Source organism: Papilio xuthus, unplaced genomic scaffold (assembly GCF_000836235.2).
Source record: "Papilio xuthus unplaced genomic scaffold, Pxut_1.1 DF827777.1, whole genome shotgun sequence".
NCBI lineage: Eukaryota > Metazoa > Arthropoda > Insecta > Lepidoptera > Papilionidae > Papilio > Papilio xuthus.
Genome location: NW_013530872.1, coordinates 5,594,856 through 5,608,009, shown reverse-complemented (window position 1 = coordinate 5,608,009; position 13,154 = coordinate 5,594,856). Strand labels below are relative to the sequence as shown.

Below are 13,154 nucleotides of genomic sequence, written 5' to 3'. Positions count from 1 at the left end.
CGGAAAATTTTATAAATTAAATTTCTGGACTTATGACTTTAGAGCCCTTGCCTTCAAATTATGTCAGTGTCAGTTTGTTTTTGTTTTGACGTGAGTTTGAAATTTGAATTGATTTCTTTGTACGTTTGAGATTTTATAAATATCTAATATATTTTAATTTTTATAATTTAATGTTAGTTACGTAAATATCTTAGTTGGCATTATAACATTTGTTTAAAGTATTCTATATTGTTTAAAAAATGTTATCTAAAATACTGGAAAAATATCCTAAACACAGAGGAAATACAGTGTGCTTAAGTTATTTTGATTCTCCTTTAGGTAAATTAATATCTGCTGCCGATACAAACTTTTTGTACTTTGTTTTATTTGAAGATTCAAAAGATTTAGACAAACAATTACAAACCCTTAATCAAGAAATGAACTGCACATTTGTAGAAGACAAAAATGATATTCTTATGAAATTAGATACTGAACTTACCGAATACTTTAAAGGCAACATTAAAAAATTTACTGTTCCTTTAAAAACTCATGGTACTGATTTTCAAAAGGTTTGTTACCAACTTCAACTTATCTATTATTTCATTTATTAGTTCATCACATTTGGTTTATAGTTAAAAAAAATGCATATTATACATTTGCTTTAGTATCAGGACAGAATTAAACTTACCTGATTATACAATTTTATTTTCAACTTAAATGTTTGTATAGGATGTGTGGAACAAATTGTTGGAGGTGCCTTACGGATCAACATATACTTATGGAGATCTGGCTAAGTTACTAGGCAGGCCTACAAGTCATGCAAGAGCAGTGGGAGCAGCTTGTGGTGCCAATAGTCACATCCTGTTGATACCGTGCCACAGATTAGTTGCGAATGCATCTAAAGGTGGCTTCAGCTGTGGCATTGATAGGAAAGAATGGCTTCTAAAACATGAAAAGAAATTTGTATAGTTATGGATAGGGTATAAGAATTTTGGGTTTGGATTTTTTTTTTGGGTTATGCATACCTTTTGTAAGATAAGTTGTTAATTTTAAGTGCACTGTGACAATAAAAAACAAATACCTTTTTTATTTCAATCATTCAAAATAATTACCTATAGCTCTTTATCCCGAGAACAAAGCATGAATTTAAGTTGTAAAAATAATATATCTTCTAAAATTGATGCGAGCTGTTCTGTTATATATAGTAACAAGGTTTTTTTGTAAAAAAAATATTTAATTAAAACTAACATTGACAATAAATTTACAATAACTTAATTTAGGCGGATACGTATTGAACTACGCATATCCCCGTCTGTTGAGGTTGTAGTAGAGTCCCTGAGCGAGCATGAGCTGCTTGTGCGTGCCGCTCTCAGCGACGACGCCGTCGCGCAGCACGCAGATGCGGTCCGCGTCGCGCACCGTGCTCAGCCGGTGAGCTATCATCACGCACGTGCGACCCGCCTTCGCTGCGTCTAGAGCCTCTTGCACCACCTAATGATAGATAGCTCAGTCAGTGACTATGATTTTGTGACATGAAAGATGGCGACACTATTGTTGATGGACATTCGCGTAAAAGCTAGGTACCGCACCTTTTCACTCTCAGTATCCAGAGCGCTGGTTGCCTCATCAAGTAACAATATCTTGGGTCTTCGTATCAGGGCTCGCGCAATAGCTACGCGCTGTTTTTGACCACCTGACAGCTGTGTGCCTTTCGAACCAATATTTGTATCATAACCCTGAAATAATTGTCAAAAATAAATTTGTTTCTTGAAGCAAATTCAAGATTTATTTCAACCTCATCAGTCAATAATAACGAGTCCACAGAGTCCTCTAAAGTCACTGATTTAATTTAAACTACCCACATTTAAATAGACCTTTTGTAATACGTGTTTATTTCGGTGAAATGCATAGTTAAGAAGTTATAGTTTTCCTTACCATTGGTAATGATACAATGAAATTGTGAATGTTAGCCTGCTTAGCTGCTGAAATAATTTCATCCATGTTTGTTTTCCGCGAGTTATCACCGTACGCGATATTTTCTCCAATAGTTCTGTCGAACAGTATAGGCTCCTGTTGTACAAAACCAATTGGTTGTCGAGCCTCTTTTAGTCGCAATTTAGGTAACGGTATGCCATCATATGCCTGAAAATTATCACATAAGTACAAATTATTACATGTATAATTTTTATGACCATCACGTTTTGGTTTTTACCTGATGGAACTCTATCACCCAAATCTTCTTTATAGACTAGTTAAACAGCCCCATACCTTAGATTTTTAGTAGTAAATGCACACTAAGAGATTTCCTTAGTAACCATTTATCAAAAGTGTTTTAATAAGAGTTTATCAGCAAATTTTTACGAGTTTTTGAATACTTTGGTCACTGTTTTTGGTAAGTTTTAAAACATACCACTATACCGCCATCAGGATCGTAGTATCTCTGCAGAAGTTGTATCACAGTGCTCTTCCCACATCCGCTGGCTCCCACCAAAGCGTACGTTTTACCACTTTCTATTTCTAAGTTGAACTTCTTCAGAACTTGTATCAAAGGGCGAGTCGGATATTTAAAGTCGACGTCTTGTAGGCTGGCTTGACCTGTGCCTTTCTGAAAAGGGTTGACATCAAATCTTTAAGTCATTCTTAACCATGAAGCAAAAGGCATGCATAGGTAAATCGAATTCTGATCAAAAATAAGGCTTAATTAAATATTAAAATTAAATGAAATAAATATTGTGAAACTCACAAAGTTTTCGACGGCAGGCCTATCCGGATCTGTAATAGCAGATTTTTTGTTGAGAAGAACAGTGATACGTCCAGCCGCTTTTATTCCTTTTTGGAAATTGGGAGCAAAGGCGAATGCTTGGGCTGCTGAAGATGCTCCCATTAGTAGCGCTTGAGCGGATCTAAAAGATAAACACGGGCAAGATATTACAGACGTGTAAAGGCCTTTTTCTTAACCTCTGTTTGGCATCTGTGCTGCTAAGGGCAAAAACGCATTAAAATACGGTTTTTTTACGTCAAGTAGGTTTTTTACTTCGAATAGATAATGTATTTGTACACGTATATATCCTTTAACACGCGGGCGAAGCCGGGGCGGGTTGATAGATTGTAAAAATAATAGAAAATTTGTAGATTACCTACTAAATCTAGGAATTACAACTTACTTCAGAACAACAGCGTAATTGACATTGCTATAAACCATGAGCGTTCCTCCGTAGTACATTGCAGCGGAATATACGAAGTTAAAAAGACCCCTGGAGAGTCCGAACACGATCCCTCGCCAGTGAGTCGTTCGCTTTGCGCTGACCAACGCCGGCATTAACTGGAGAGCGTATTCATGCACAAAAGTTTCTTCTCTACCGAGAGATGCGACTGTACGAACGTTAGCCACCGCTTCTACTGCCAACTACAAATAATAAACCAGTTGTTTCACTATGAAATTAATGATACTGAAGTGATTATAGAATCTATTGAATGTGACTGTTACCTTTGAACTACTCTGCATTGTTTGTGCCGTACCAAAAGACTCGGCGCTAACCATTCGACCTTCTTTGTATAGAATAGCAAATATAACTGGAACGAACGCCATTGCAACTAAACCTACTCTCCATTCATATATCAACGAAAGGGCTAAAGCAAAAGTGAACGTTCCGGCTGCTTGAAGTACAGTTCCAATTCTTTGACCGGTAGCCTGAAATTATTTTATTAGATGTTAATTTTGTTAAAAATAGCTTCAAGTAGAATAACAATAGATATAACTGGTTACCCCTTGAACAGTCGCTGCTTCTCCAGCGAGGCGTGCACAAAGAGCTCCAGTGGAATTGTTGGTGTCGTCAAAGAAAGCAATCTCTTGTTGGAGGAGTTTATCGAACATTAGTAACCTTAATCGAGCTGTCAGATGTTCCCCGGCTATTCCGTACATGAATACCTGAATAGAAAAGACTGGTTATTTTAGTTCTTTGTTGTAATTTAAGATTTAGGATTGTTTTGAACAAATTATAAAGTTATCCCGTAAAAACGGAACAATTACGTTCCGTGTGTAGAAGTGTAGTCAGGATGTCTTTGTGATTTTAGATAGATACATATTGAAATATAATACCGTGATAAAGTTTGTAATTCCCGTTAACACGCCTAATCCAACGAAAATAAGAGCAAATCTTCGCACTTCTGCTACAACCTCGTCTGGGTTTGGATTAGACAGGACCTAAGGAAAGAAAAAAAAAAGATTTGAAGTTCTATAATCCTCAATTTCACAATTTTCATTTGAACAAATTATATTAACATAAATAAAGCAAGTATACTTACTCCTAAGAAATCTCCCAAAATAACAGCTAGAAGTGGCATGCCACTACCACTTAGTATGGAACAAACACTGGCCGCTGTAATAGACTTCCATTCAGGTGAATTTAGACGAATCACTTTACTGAATGATATATCGTTTTCGTTTTCAATATCTTCTTTTACCTATAATACATTGAAAATTGTACTACTTTCGTTGAAAATGCTTATTTTTTTATATTTTTAAATGTGAGAATTAAAATTCTTACATCTAATTTAGTTGGTATTTTTTCATCGTCATCTTCCTCAGCCACGTCTGCTAAATCCTTCTCTACGATCCTTGATGAATCTGAAATAAGAAGTCAAATTCTAATGCCAGATTCTTATTTGTCTAATTTTACTTATTTAATTTGTAATTACCCGAAGTATCCTCTCCTTCCGGCGACGATTGTATTGTTACCATATCATAATAATGACCTTTAAGTTTCATCAGTTCCTCGTGATTTCCGTGTTCGATGATTTTGCCGCTTTTAAATACGTAGATTAAATCTACATTCCTAATAGTTGACAATCTATGCGCAACGACTATCGTTGTGCGTCCTTTTTGCGCCTGGACAGAGTAAAAAAACTGTTATGTTATCGATAATTTGGGATATCAACAAAAGTACTAATACAGTAATTTATTTAAAGATATAAAAATTCTGGATTATTTCGCGTCATTACTCGATCAAATAATCACGTAACTGTTATCAAGTCTGATTGTGATAAAACAATACTTTATTTAATAACAATGATAAACAAAGTTTAAATAAATACCCTGTCTAGCGCTGCTTGTACTTTGAACTCTGAAGCTGTATCTAGTGCGCTGGTTGCCTCATCTAGTAGCAGTATGCGCGGGTTGCGGATCAGCGCACGTGCTATTGCGATCCGCTGCTTTTGTCCACCTGACAGCGAAGCCCCGCGCTCGCCTACCAATGTGTTGTAACCCTGTATAATCAGAATAGTACGAGAATTAAGTAGAATAGTAGTGTTACTAAAATAGTAGAATGAAGATAAAAATAACATAGATGTTTTGTATACACTAAACCTGTGAAGTTGTAAACTTACACAAACGTACATATAATTGTTTACGTCACTGTTTACCTCTTTACAAACATATGTAAAATGAAGATAAATACTTCGTGAACCTTTTTATGTTCCCTTAGTAATTGTTATTTAACGGAATTGACTTACCGCGGGCAGTTTCATAATGAAGTGATGTGCATTAGCTTGTTTCGCGACAGCCTCGATTTCATCATCAGTAGCGTCTGCGCGGCCGTAACGGATGTTCTCGCGCACTGTGGTATTGAACAGCACTGGCTCCTGACCCACCAGGCCCACCTGCTGTCGTAGCCAGCGGACGGACAGGTCGCGCACATCTTTGTCATCCACGTACACCTGATATAAATTTGATGGATAAAGAGCTACTAGCAAACAAGCATTCTTCAATTATTGCTTAGTTTTGGATAATTCATTGTTTTTTTTGTACTTTGGAGAAGTATTCGAACTTAAAAACATCGTATAGAACATTTTATTGCACGTAGTAACTTTATAATCACTGAGATCGTTGTCTTTGATCAGAATATGAGTGAAATCGAGTAGATATTGATTGTTTTCGTTTCCTTTTATTTGTCTTATGTATTTGTATTGATAATTTGTAAAATTATTGAAAAAGGAATCAGAGGAAAACAAGATAACATCGAATCTATAGTATTGTTTGCGTTTCATATCTTTGTTTAAACACAATCTGATTGTAAACATATAGATTATTAGGATTTACTACGTTTAGAGGTCACTTATAAGTATGCGAGGTGTTTACGTGAAATTTTATCTCTGTAATATTAATATCGCATTATCCATAAGGCTAGAATTAATATTGAAATATGAAAAGTTTAAAATATGCCAAATAAATCAAATCAAAACGAAAACATACGGATCAAACAGAATTTCCGGATATTTCTCACCAAAACAGATAAGTGATGCAATTGAATTGATAACAGTTATGAATCGTTTACTTTAAAAATAGTCTACTCATGAAATTGAAATGACCACGTGTTGCCTTTATTGCGTCTGAGTATCGATATAAAATTTGGTAGATCCATGCTTTCATTCGTATTTAAACGTATCAATGCGGCACTGCGTCAAGTACTGTTATTATTGGTGTCCATCTATATTGCTATTTAAAAACAGTCCTCAATTAATTTGAAAAGTCCATTAAAATGTATACCTTATGCACACGTAATAGCGTCGTAAATCATTAGCTACAGTTATTACACTTGTCTCATATTGTCTCTACTGAATGTTACAATAGAAAAATGAGTTTTGAAATATATATCTTAACATAAAACCTGAACGTGATGTACGTTCTATAATCCATACATCTATAATCTTAGACATATTATATCTATAACATACAACATTTAAGGTTAATTTCTATAAGATAATATTTGTACGATAATCTTTGTTGCCCTCTAATTGTAATGTAAACACTTACACTGCCGTCGACAACGTCGTAGTAGCGCGATATGAGCTGTATGATGGTGGACTTGCCGCATCCCGAGTGACCCACTAGTGCCACAGACTGACCTCTCTTCACGCTTAAACTTACGCCTTTTAACACCTGATAATATTAAGATAAACATCACTTTTAATTTAATTGCCTATAGAATATAAAAAACAAACTAGAAAATATTAAAGAACGAGCATAAGTACAAGCTGTCAAGCTGATTCAAAATATTTGTGTTTTTTAATATGACATTGCCTTATTTTCGCGTCATGTCTTGGTGTCTGTCCATACCTAGACCTACGTTCTTAACTGTAGAGTTGGCTAGTTCGTCAATTCCATTCCTCTTATTTCTAATCTTAGTTAGAAAGACATAAACAAATTTAACTTAAAAAATGTTTCTTAAAACTTACAGGGACATCTGGTCTCGATGGATAGTGGAAATAAACGTCCTTCAATTCAATATGGCCCTCAGCCGTGCTGGGAACAACTCCTCGGTTGAGGAGTGGGTTGATGGAGGGTACCATGTCGATGAGGTGGAAGATTTGCGCCCCCGCACCGCGTGCTATTCCAAACACCTCCATCAATGTAGACGAGATTCCGAAATTAGCTGAACCCATCATTACACCGAAAAATACCTATTTTTGACAATATATTACTTTGAATTTCCATTATTGAAACATTTGTACGAAATTCTTTTTGCGAGAATTCTCTGAATACTTACGGCAATCATAGTATTAACATCATAGTTTTCTGGCTCATCCACCATAAGTTTGTAGCCGAACCAGAAGGAAAGCGCGTAGGAGGAAAATATACAAAAGAATAGAAAACCCATTGCTAATCCAGTGAAGAATCCTAAAAACAACACAGTCAAATTTCGGTAACGTACATAAAACTAATGGTACTTATTGTTAAAACTTATAAAATAATCTATTTTTGTCATTATCCAACGTTTTGGAGAAGATTTTAAACAAAAAATATATCATAGGAGCCTCTTACAACATTGTAAGACTGTAATATGTCACCGTTCGATTTTCCTAGGCAAATTAAAAATGGGCGGGATTCATAATTTGTCGATATGTAGACATTGATAACATTATCTCAGACGTTATAATGATATCTCTAGGACGTATCGTATCTGAATTATCTATTTATACTTTAAAACTATTTAGATTTTATATTGAATTGTTATCAATTGTAACTTTTGTATAAATTTTATCGAACATGTACCTACATAGATTAGGCATGATGCCGGAAATATGAAAATTATTATGTTAAATAAATTAAAAAACGTCTTCCTACACTTGTTACAACGTTAACAAACGTGAGGGGAAAATATTCTACTTTTCGACTTACCTTTTTTAATATTGATTTTTCGAGACTCATCTAGATGTGTTTTATATCTTTCTATTTCTTTTTCTTGGCCACTGAAGGCGTATACTGTGCGCATTGCTGATAAAACCTCTTCAGCGACTGCTCCGGCTTTGCCGGATGAGATCGCCTCTTTTTTGGAAAGTCGTGAAGCAATCTGAGAACACAAAAGTGGCATAGTCAAATAAAATGGTGCAGATGTAAACCGAAATAAAGAACAAAGAGGTTAATAGTTCAAAAAATATACGATAGACAATGATAATCTAATACTTTCTTGTTCTTTTCAAAATTCCAAAGAGTATTTTATTACGTTCATTAAAAACATACATTGGATTGCAAAATAAGTAAGTAAAGTAAGTTCTGACTATTTACATAGGAGCCATCGGTGCATAAAGGCTTAGAATAAACGGTAGAGAGGTAAAAAACTGAACAAACTAATTGTCGATATTTGTATCGAAGTTAGACGTAGCACAGGCATAAATATGGTACATAATATTTTTATAACATAAAATAATGTAGTTCGATTGTTTACGTGAGTGTATTGCTATATTATCTGGCGAAACTCACCAAACCTGCCATTCCAACCAGGAACAGAGTAACGGGGAAGGTGATTAAACAAAGCAATGCCAATTTCCATCCTTTAATCAACGCCATAGCGACAGAACTGACGAACGATGACTGGTAGAAGATGAATGTACCTAGCTTCTCTCCTATTCCATCTTCGAGTTTCACCACGTCACTGTAATAAAGGTAACAATAATCTAAGGAGAGTCTCGTACATGTTTGACGTCTTCTAATAAATAATCTTTTAATACATAAACTAACTAAAGCATGATATATGATTCATGAAAACTTCCTGTAATTTGTTGTTTATGTAAATTTCCAATCTCGTTTTATCACATGAGTGGACACTTATGTATTTAGATAACGATGTAAGTGTGCGTAAAAGCTTTACAAACTGAAAAAACCAAGCGAAACATAGGTAATAAAACCCTAAGACCTCAAATTGGATTCGAAACTAAAACTACCAATCTGTCAGATTTAGGAATATAGCCATGCGTTACTACTACTCACAGTTTTTTTTAGAAAACACTAAACGCTTTACTTGGCCTTGTTACAATACGTACAAACAACCTACAAAAACATATTGCCATCTCTTTTATTCTCTTTAAAAAAAAACTGAGATAACTATATGTCTTTCCACGAGTACGTCAGCAGTAGACAGCCATGGATACATTATCTAATTTGTCACACTTGATTGATAAAGTATTGTTAACAAACTAATAATCAATACGTGAACAATGCCTTGTCATTTTAGCGCCACTTATGTACTTACTCTGTCATTTTAGATGCAAAATCGCCAGTCTGATGCATATCGAAGTATTCAAAGTCCTGGTTTAATGCCGCTTTTAAGTATTCTTGGCGAATTTTATATACCTTAAAAGTAAAGTTTATATTTTAACGAAATAAGTTGTCGAAAATTTGTAATGTTAATAACATTGTGTAAAGCTTTGTTTAAATAAATAAAATTTGTGCAGCGCCCCTATTGCGCGTAAAGTACACCAAAAATCTCTCCTAATTTTGACATAATTGACGATGATGATACGATGGCGATTGTCGTAAACATTCGTGTTAGGCCCACTGTTTACAACCTCGTGACATGATAAATTGGCTTAGTAATTGATAACAATTAGTCATATAATCGAATTAAGAACACATTTTTTTCTATAAATTAAACAAAAACACATTTCCGTGATACTATTATAATATATACGTGTTTGCTCGTATACTTTGAATAACGGACGTGAAAAAAGGTTATAGTTACGTTTTGAATTTATTATCTTTGTTATTTCGTTTGACATTATATTTTTATGTTAAGTAAAAACAATAATATCTTCATTTAACTATTTAGAGGTTGTTGTAGAAAATTGAATACACACCTGATTAAAAGCAGCTGTATTCATGAGTACAGTCGCCCCATAAGATAAAACGACAAGTGCAACTCCAAGCAAGCAGTTGTAGATAGCGAAGAAACTTAAATCCTTCAAAAATACATCGTTCTGCGGATTACCCACTATAACGGAAATACCGAAGTCCACCATACTTTGTAGTAGAGATGCAAACAGAAGTGTGTTCAGGGGTGTCGTTATTCCACATATTATTGAAAATATTATTCCGAAAGCTATGAAAACTTTGTCTTTGGTTGTCGCGAATCTGAACTGCAAGAACATTATCGAATTAGAGACAAAGAGTTAATTAAAAACTGATTAATTAAAAATTGGTAGTAATAACTTACTAATGTGAAAAATGATATGCTAGGTAATTCTTCTGTTCGCCCTTCTGAGTCAGAGGAACTGTAATAACATAAAAAAAAACTGTAAAAATTTGAAATACAGAGGTTAGAAAACGAGACAGAGACAGTCAATCAAGGAATACACAGGCGGCATCACATCATTGTTTTCTGTGTCGCCAAAAGTCAAATACAAGCTGTAGAAATCTTATTTATATTATGAATGCGAATGTTTAGATAGATGGATGGATGGACAGCTGTTTTTTGAAGGTATCAGAACGGCTGAATGGATGTCGATGAAATTTGAAATACATATAGAAGATAGTCTGGAAGAACGGATAGGCAACTATGTTTTTTGTTAATTCTGCGCCGACGGATTCGCGGGCGACAGCTAGTACAAAAATAATTGTAACTAACGATTTTTTCGTAATGTTGAAAGTATTTCTGTAGCGATGATTTTAATCCAAATAAATCACCATTTGATATCAATTGCTGCGTAGCTACATGTTCACGCTGCGTAGTATAAAATTTGAAGAAATAAAACTATAAACTCAATTCAAAACATCATTTCAGAAAATGACATTTCAGATGACTGACAGAATTATTTAAAGACCACAGATTTATAAGAGATAAAAAATATTTATTAACACGGATCTCTATTGATGAATAGTTTGTTGCTTGGACAGCTTTTGCTTTATTCCGATTTTAGCTCGCCTGTTAATGTTACTGATAGATAATTCCATCTTTTTTATTAGTACGAATTCCGTTGTCGTCCATTATCGACAAAATGGCGAAAATCAAATAGGCACAAAATACCACTGCTTATAGCCCTTCCATGTATAAAGGTCTGTGATCATTTAAAAAAAGTATAGTTTATACAGCTATATTTGGTTACATAAATGTAGGATTTAAGTTAATTCGCAGTCATTATTAACATATTATAATCTAATTGTATATCGTATATAAGAAATGGGCAAATCGTCAAACACATTTGTAATAAATTGCACATTGCTGACGACTATTGCACAATAATTAGTAATTTCCAAAAAAAAACCTTTGTAAGTACCATTTTTAAAGAAATTGATATGATATACCAGTTTGACACAGTTAAAGAGAAGAAATGCATAAAGCTTTTTTTCATAAAATTATTTATTTTATAATTTTTTTTATTTATTCTAAAAATAAATGTTTAATATTAATGTCTCTCCCAAGTAGGGGTGGCAGCAAACAGGCGGCTGGCCGTAACATTTAAGCTAAAACTAATGCTATTGCTATGAATGTTAGTAACCTTATTAGAATCTAAATATATAAATACTATTCATATAAATACAACATTTTAATAATAGTTAAAGAGAAAATAAATTTCAAAGATAAAATGACGCACATCGTGATAGTGGCTAATGATTTACGAAATTAAATGCATGCCGCGTGGGCGTGATGTATTCTCCATAGGAGGTAGTTATATTAAAAAATGTTTATACCAAACGTAGAGTCATGAACCGCTAACGAAATGAAGCGCCTGAGACGTACCATAACGTTGTTTATGCCTTTATCGTTTCTCTCTAATAATTTTCGGTGCCTACTCTTAATTATTTCGTATTTACTCTTTTTTTAAGACAAAAGCTGCCAGTATGTGAATATCAAAACTATACAGTCGCTTTTGATTTTAACTTCAGATAAAGACTCCTTCTGACTTAAATAAGCTTTGAGAATTTTATAATATTTAACCCAGGAAAAAAAATTCGCTGCTTCCGATTTGTTAACTTTAAAAATTTATAACGTTTTCAATTGTTTTACTGTGGTAGTTTTAATTACGTTTAATTAAAACCATCCATACTAATAAACTAGCGTCGTATGATGAACTCTTCGGACTCTGTTGACCACTGTTGACTACAATTGTAGAATCAGTCAGACGTATTAATGAATCAATTTGTTGTACAAACCAATTGATTCTCTGAATGACCGACGTTGTTTTGGTCTATTTATACTGATACATTACTGGTTTTAACTGGATATCATTATTATTGGAACATCAAACTGATTTTGTAGTCTGTACATTTTAATTGAAAATATTCAATAAAGAAAAAAATAAGAAAATAGGAATAAGATACATTTATATATAAAAATGTTGCAATATATTAGTAAACAATTTTAAACAATTAGTAACAAATTTTCATGTTACCAAAATTAAAACAATGCAGTAACTCCAAAAATGTAGCCAGATATAAATGTTAAGGGTAATTTAATTAATATTTTAAAAAGTTTTAAAATTTAATTTAATTAATAGATAAGCCAAAAATATTTAAAGCAGCACTTACCTGTCTTTATCGCTTGTGGAGGCATTTTTGGTAAATTCGATGTTCCTCAAATCGTTGACTTGATACTTTTTCTTCGCTGTTTTCATTGCGATTTGTTTATATATTCATCACTTTATTATTTTATATCATAATTTTATTTGTACGTAAAATACGTTCGCACTGTCTCACTGTCACAAATCAACTATCTATGATACGACTTATCATATAGATAAATTCGCGTGTAGATGTAAACCCTTTAACAACTATGTATAAAAATATGCCAATTTATAAAAAAAAATTGAAAAATTTATATTCTATGGAACTGTTAAAATACTTTAAGGTATAAGATATTTGCGATAAAAAAATTGAATTCTAACCTCAAAAAGTTTTAAAGTAC

At 33.6% G+C, this 13,154-nt stretch overlaps 2 protein-coding genes across 2 annotated transcripts; one reads left to right on the top strand and one right to left on the bottom strand.

The window, feature by feature from the left end:
• The first annotated feature begins 16 nt into the window (after nt 1–16).
• Nucleotides 17–1,113, top strand: LOC106115743 (methylated-DNA--protein-cysteine methyltransferase). The gene is made up of 2 exons (XM_013309228.1): nt 17–548; nt 709–1,113. Exons 1-2 carry the CDS (start codon nt 240–242, stop codon nt 946–948), a joined length of 549 nt encoding a protein of 182 aa, XP_013164682.1. The 5' UTR covers nt 17–239; the 3' UTR covers nt 949–1,113.
• A 93-nt stretch (nt 1,114–1,206) lies between these two features.
• On the bottom strand, nt 1,207–13,015 carry LOC106115738 (multidrug resistance protein 1A-like). Its single transcript, XM_013309221.1, has 23 exons — nt 12,779–13,015; nt 10,467–10,524; nt 10,111–10,389; nt 9,507–9,607; nt 8,738–8,909; nt 8,156–8,327; nt 7,524–7,654; nt 7,213–7,437; nt 6,791–6,916; nt 5,491–5,694; nt 5,074–5,244; nt 4,678–4,867; nt 4,527–4,606; nt 4,285–4,443; nt 4,079–4,183; nt 3,746–3,907; nt 3,467–3,670; nt 3,144–3,385; nt 2,723–2,882; nt 2,390–2,584; nt 1,915–2,121; nt 1,569–1,715; nt 1,207–1,470 (listed from the first exon to the last, which is right to left on the bottom strand). The coding sequence occupies exons 1-23, from the start codon at nt 12,862–12,864 to the stop codon at nt 1,276–1,278; spliced, it is 3,771 nt and encodes a 1,256-aa protein (XP_013164675.1). The 5' UTR covers nt 12,865–13,015; the 3' UTR covers nt 1,207–1,275.
• Nucleotides 13,016–13,154: the final 139 nt, after the last annotated feature.

Bases quoted from the DNA above. Each gene is read 5' to 3' on its own strand.
- LOC106115743 (XM_013309228.1), top strand. From the start codon at position 240: ATGTTATCTAAAATACTGGAAAAATATCCTAAACACAGAGGAAATACA. The intron at 549-708 runs GTTTGTTACCAA...ATGTTTGTATAG, and splicing joins ATGGTACTGATTTTCAAAAG to GATGTGTGGAACAAATTGTT.
- LOC106115738 (XM_013309221.1), bottom strand. From the start codon at position 12,864: ATGAAAACAGCGAAGAAAAAGTATCAAGTCAACGATTTGAGGAACATC. The intron at 7,655-8,155 runs GTAAGTCGAAAA...TGTTGTTTTTAG, and splicing joins AAAAATCAATATTAAAAAAG to GATTCTTCACTGGATTAGCA. The intron at 6,917-7,212 runs GTAAGTTTTAAG...TAATATTATCAG, and splicing joins CATCGAGACCAGATGTCCCT to GTGTTAAAAGGCGTAAGTTT.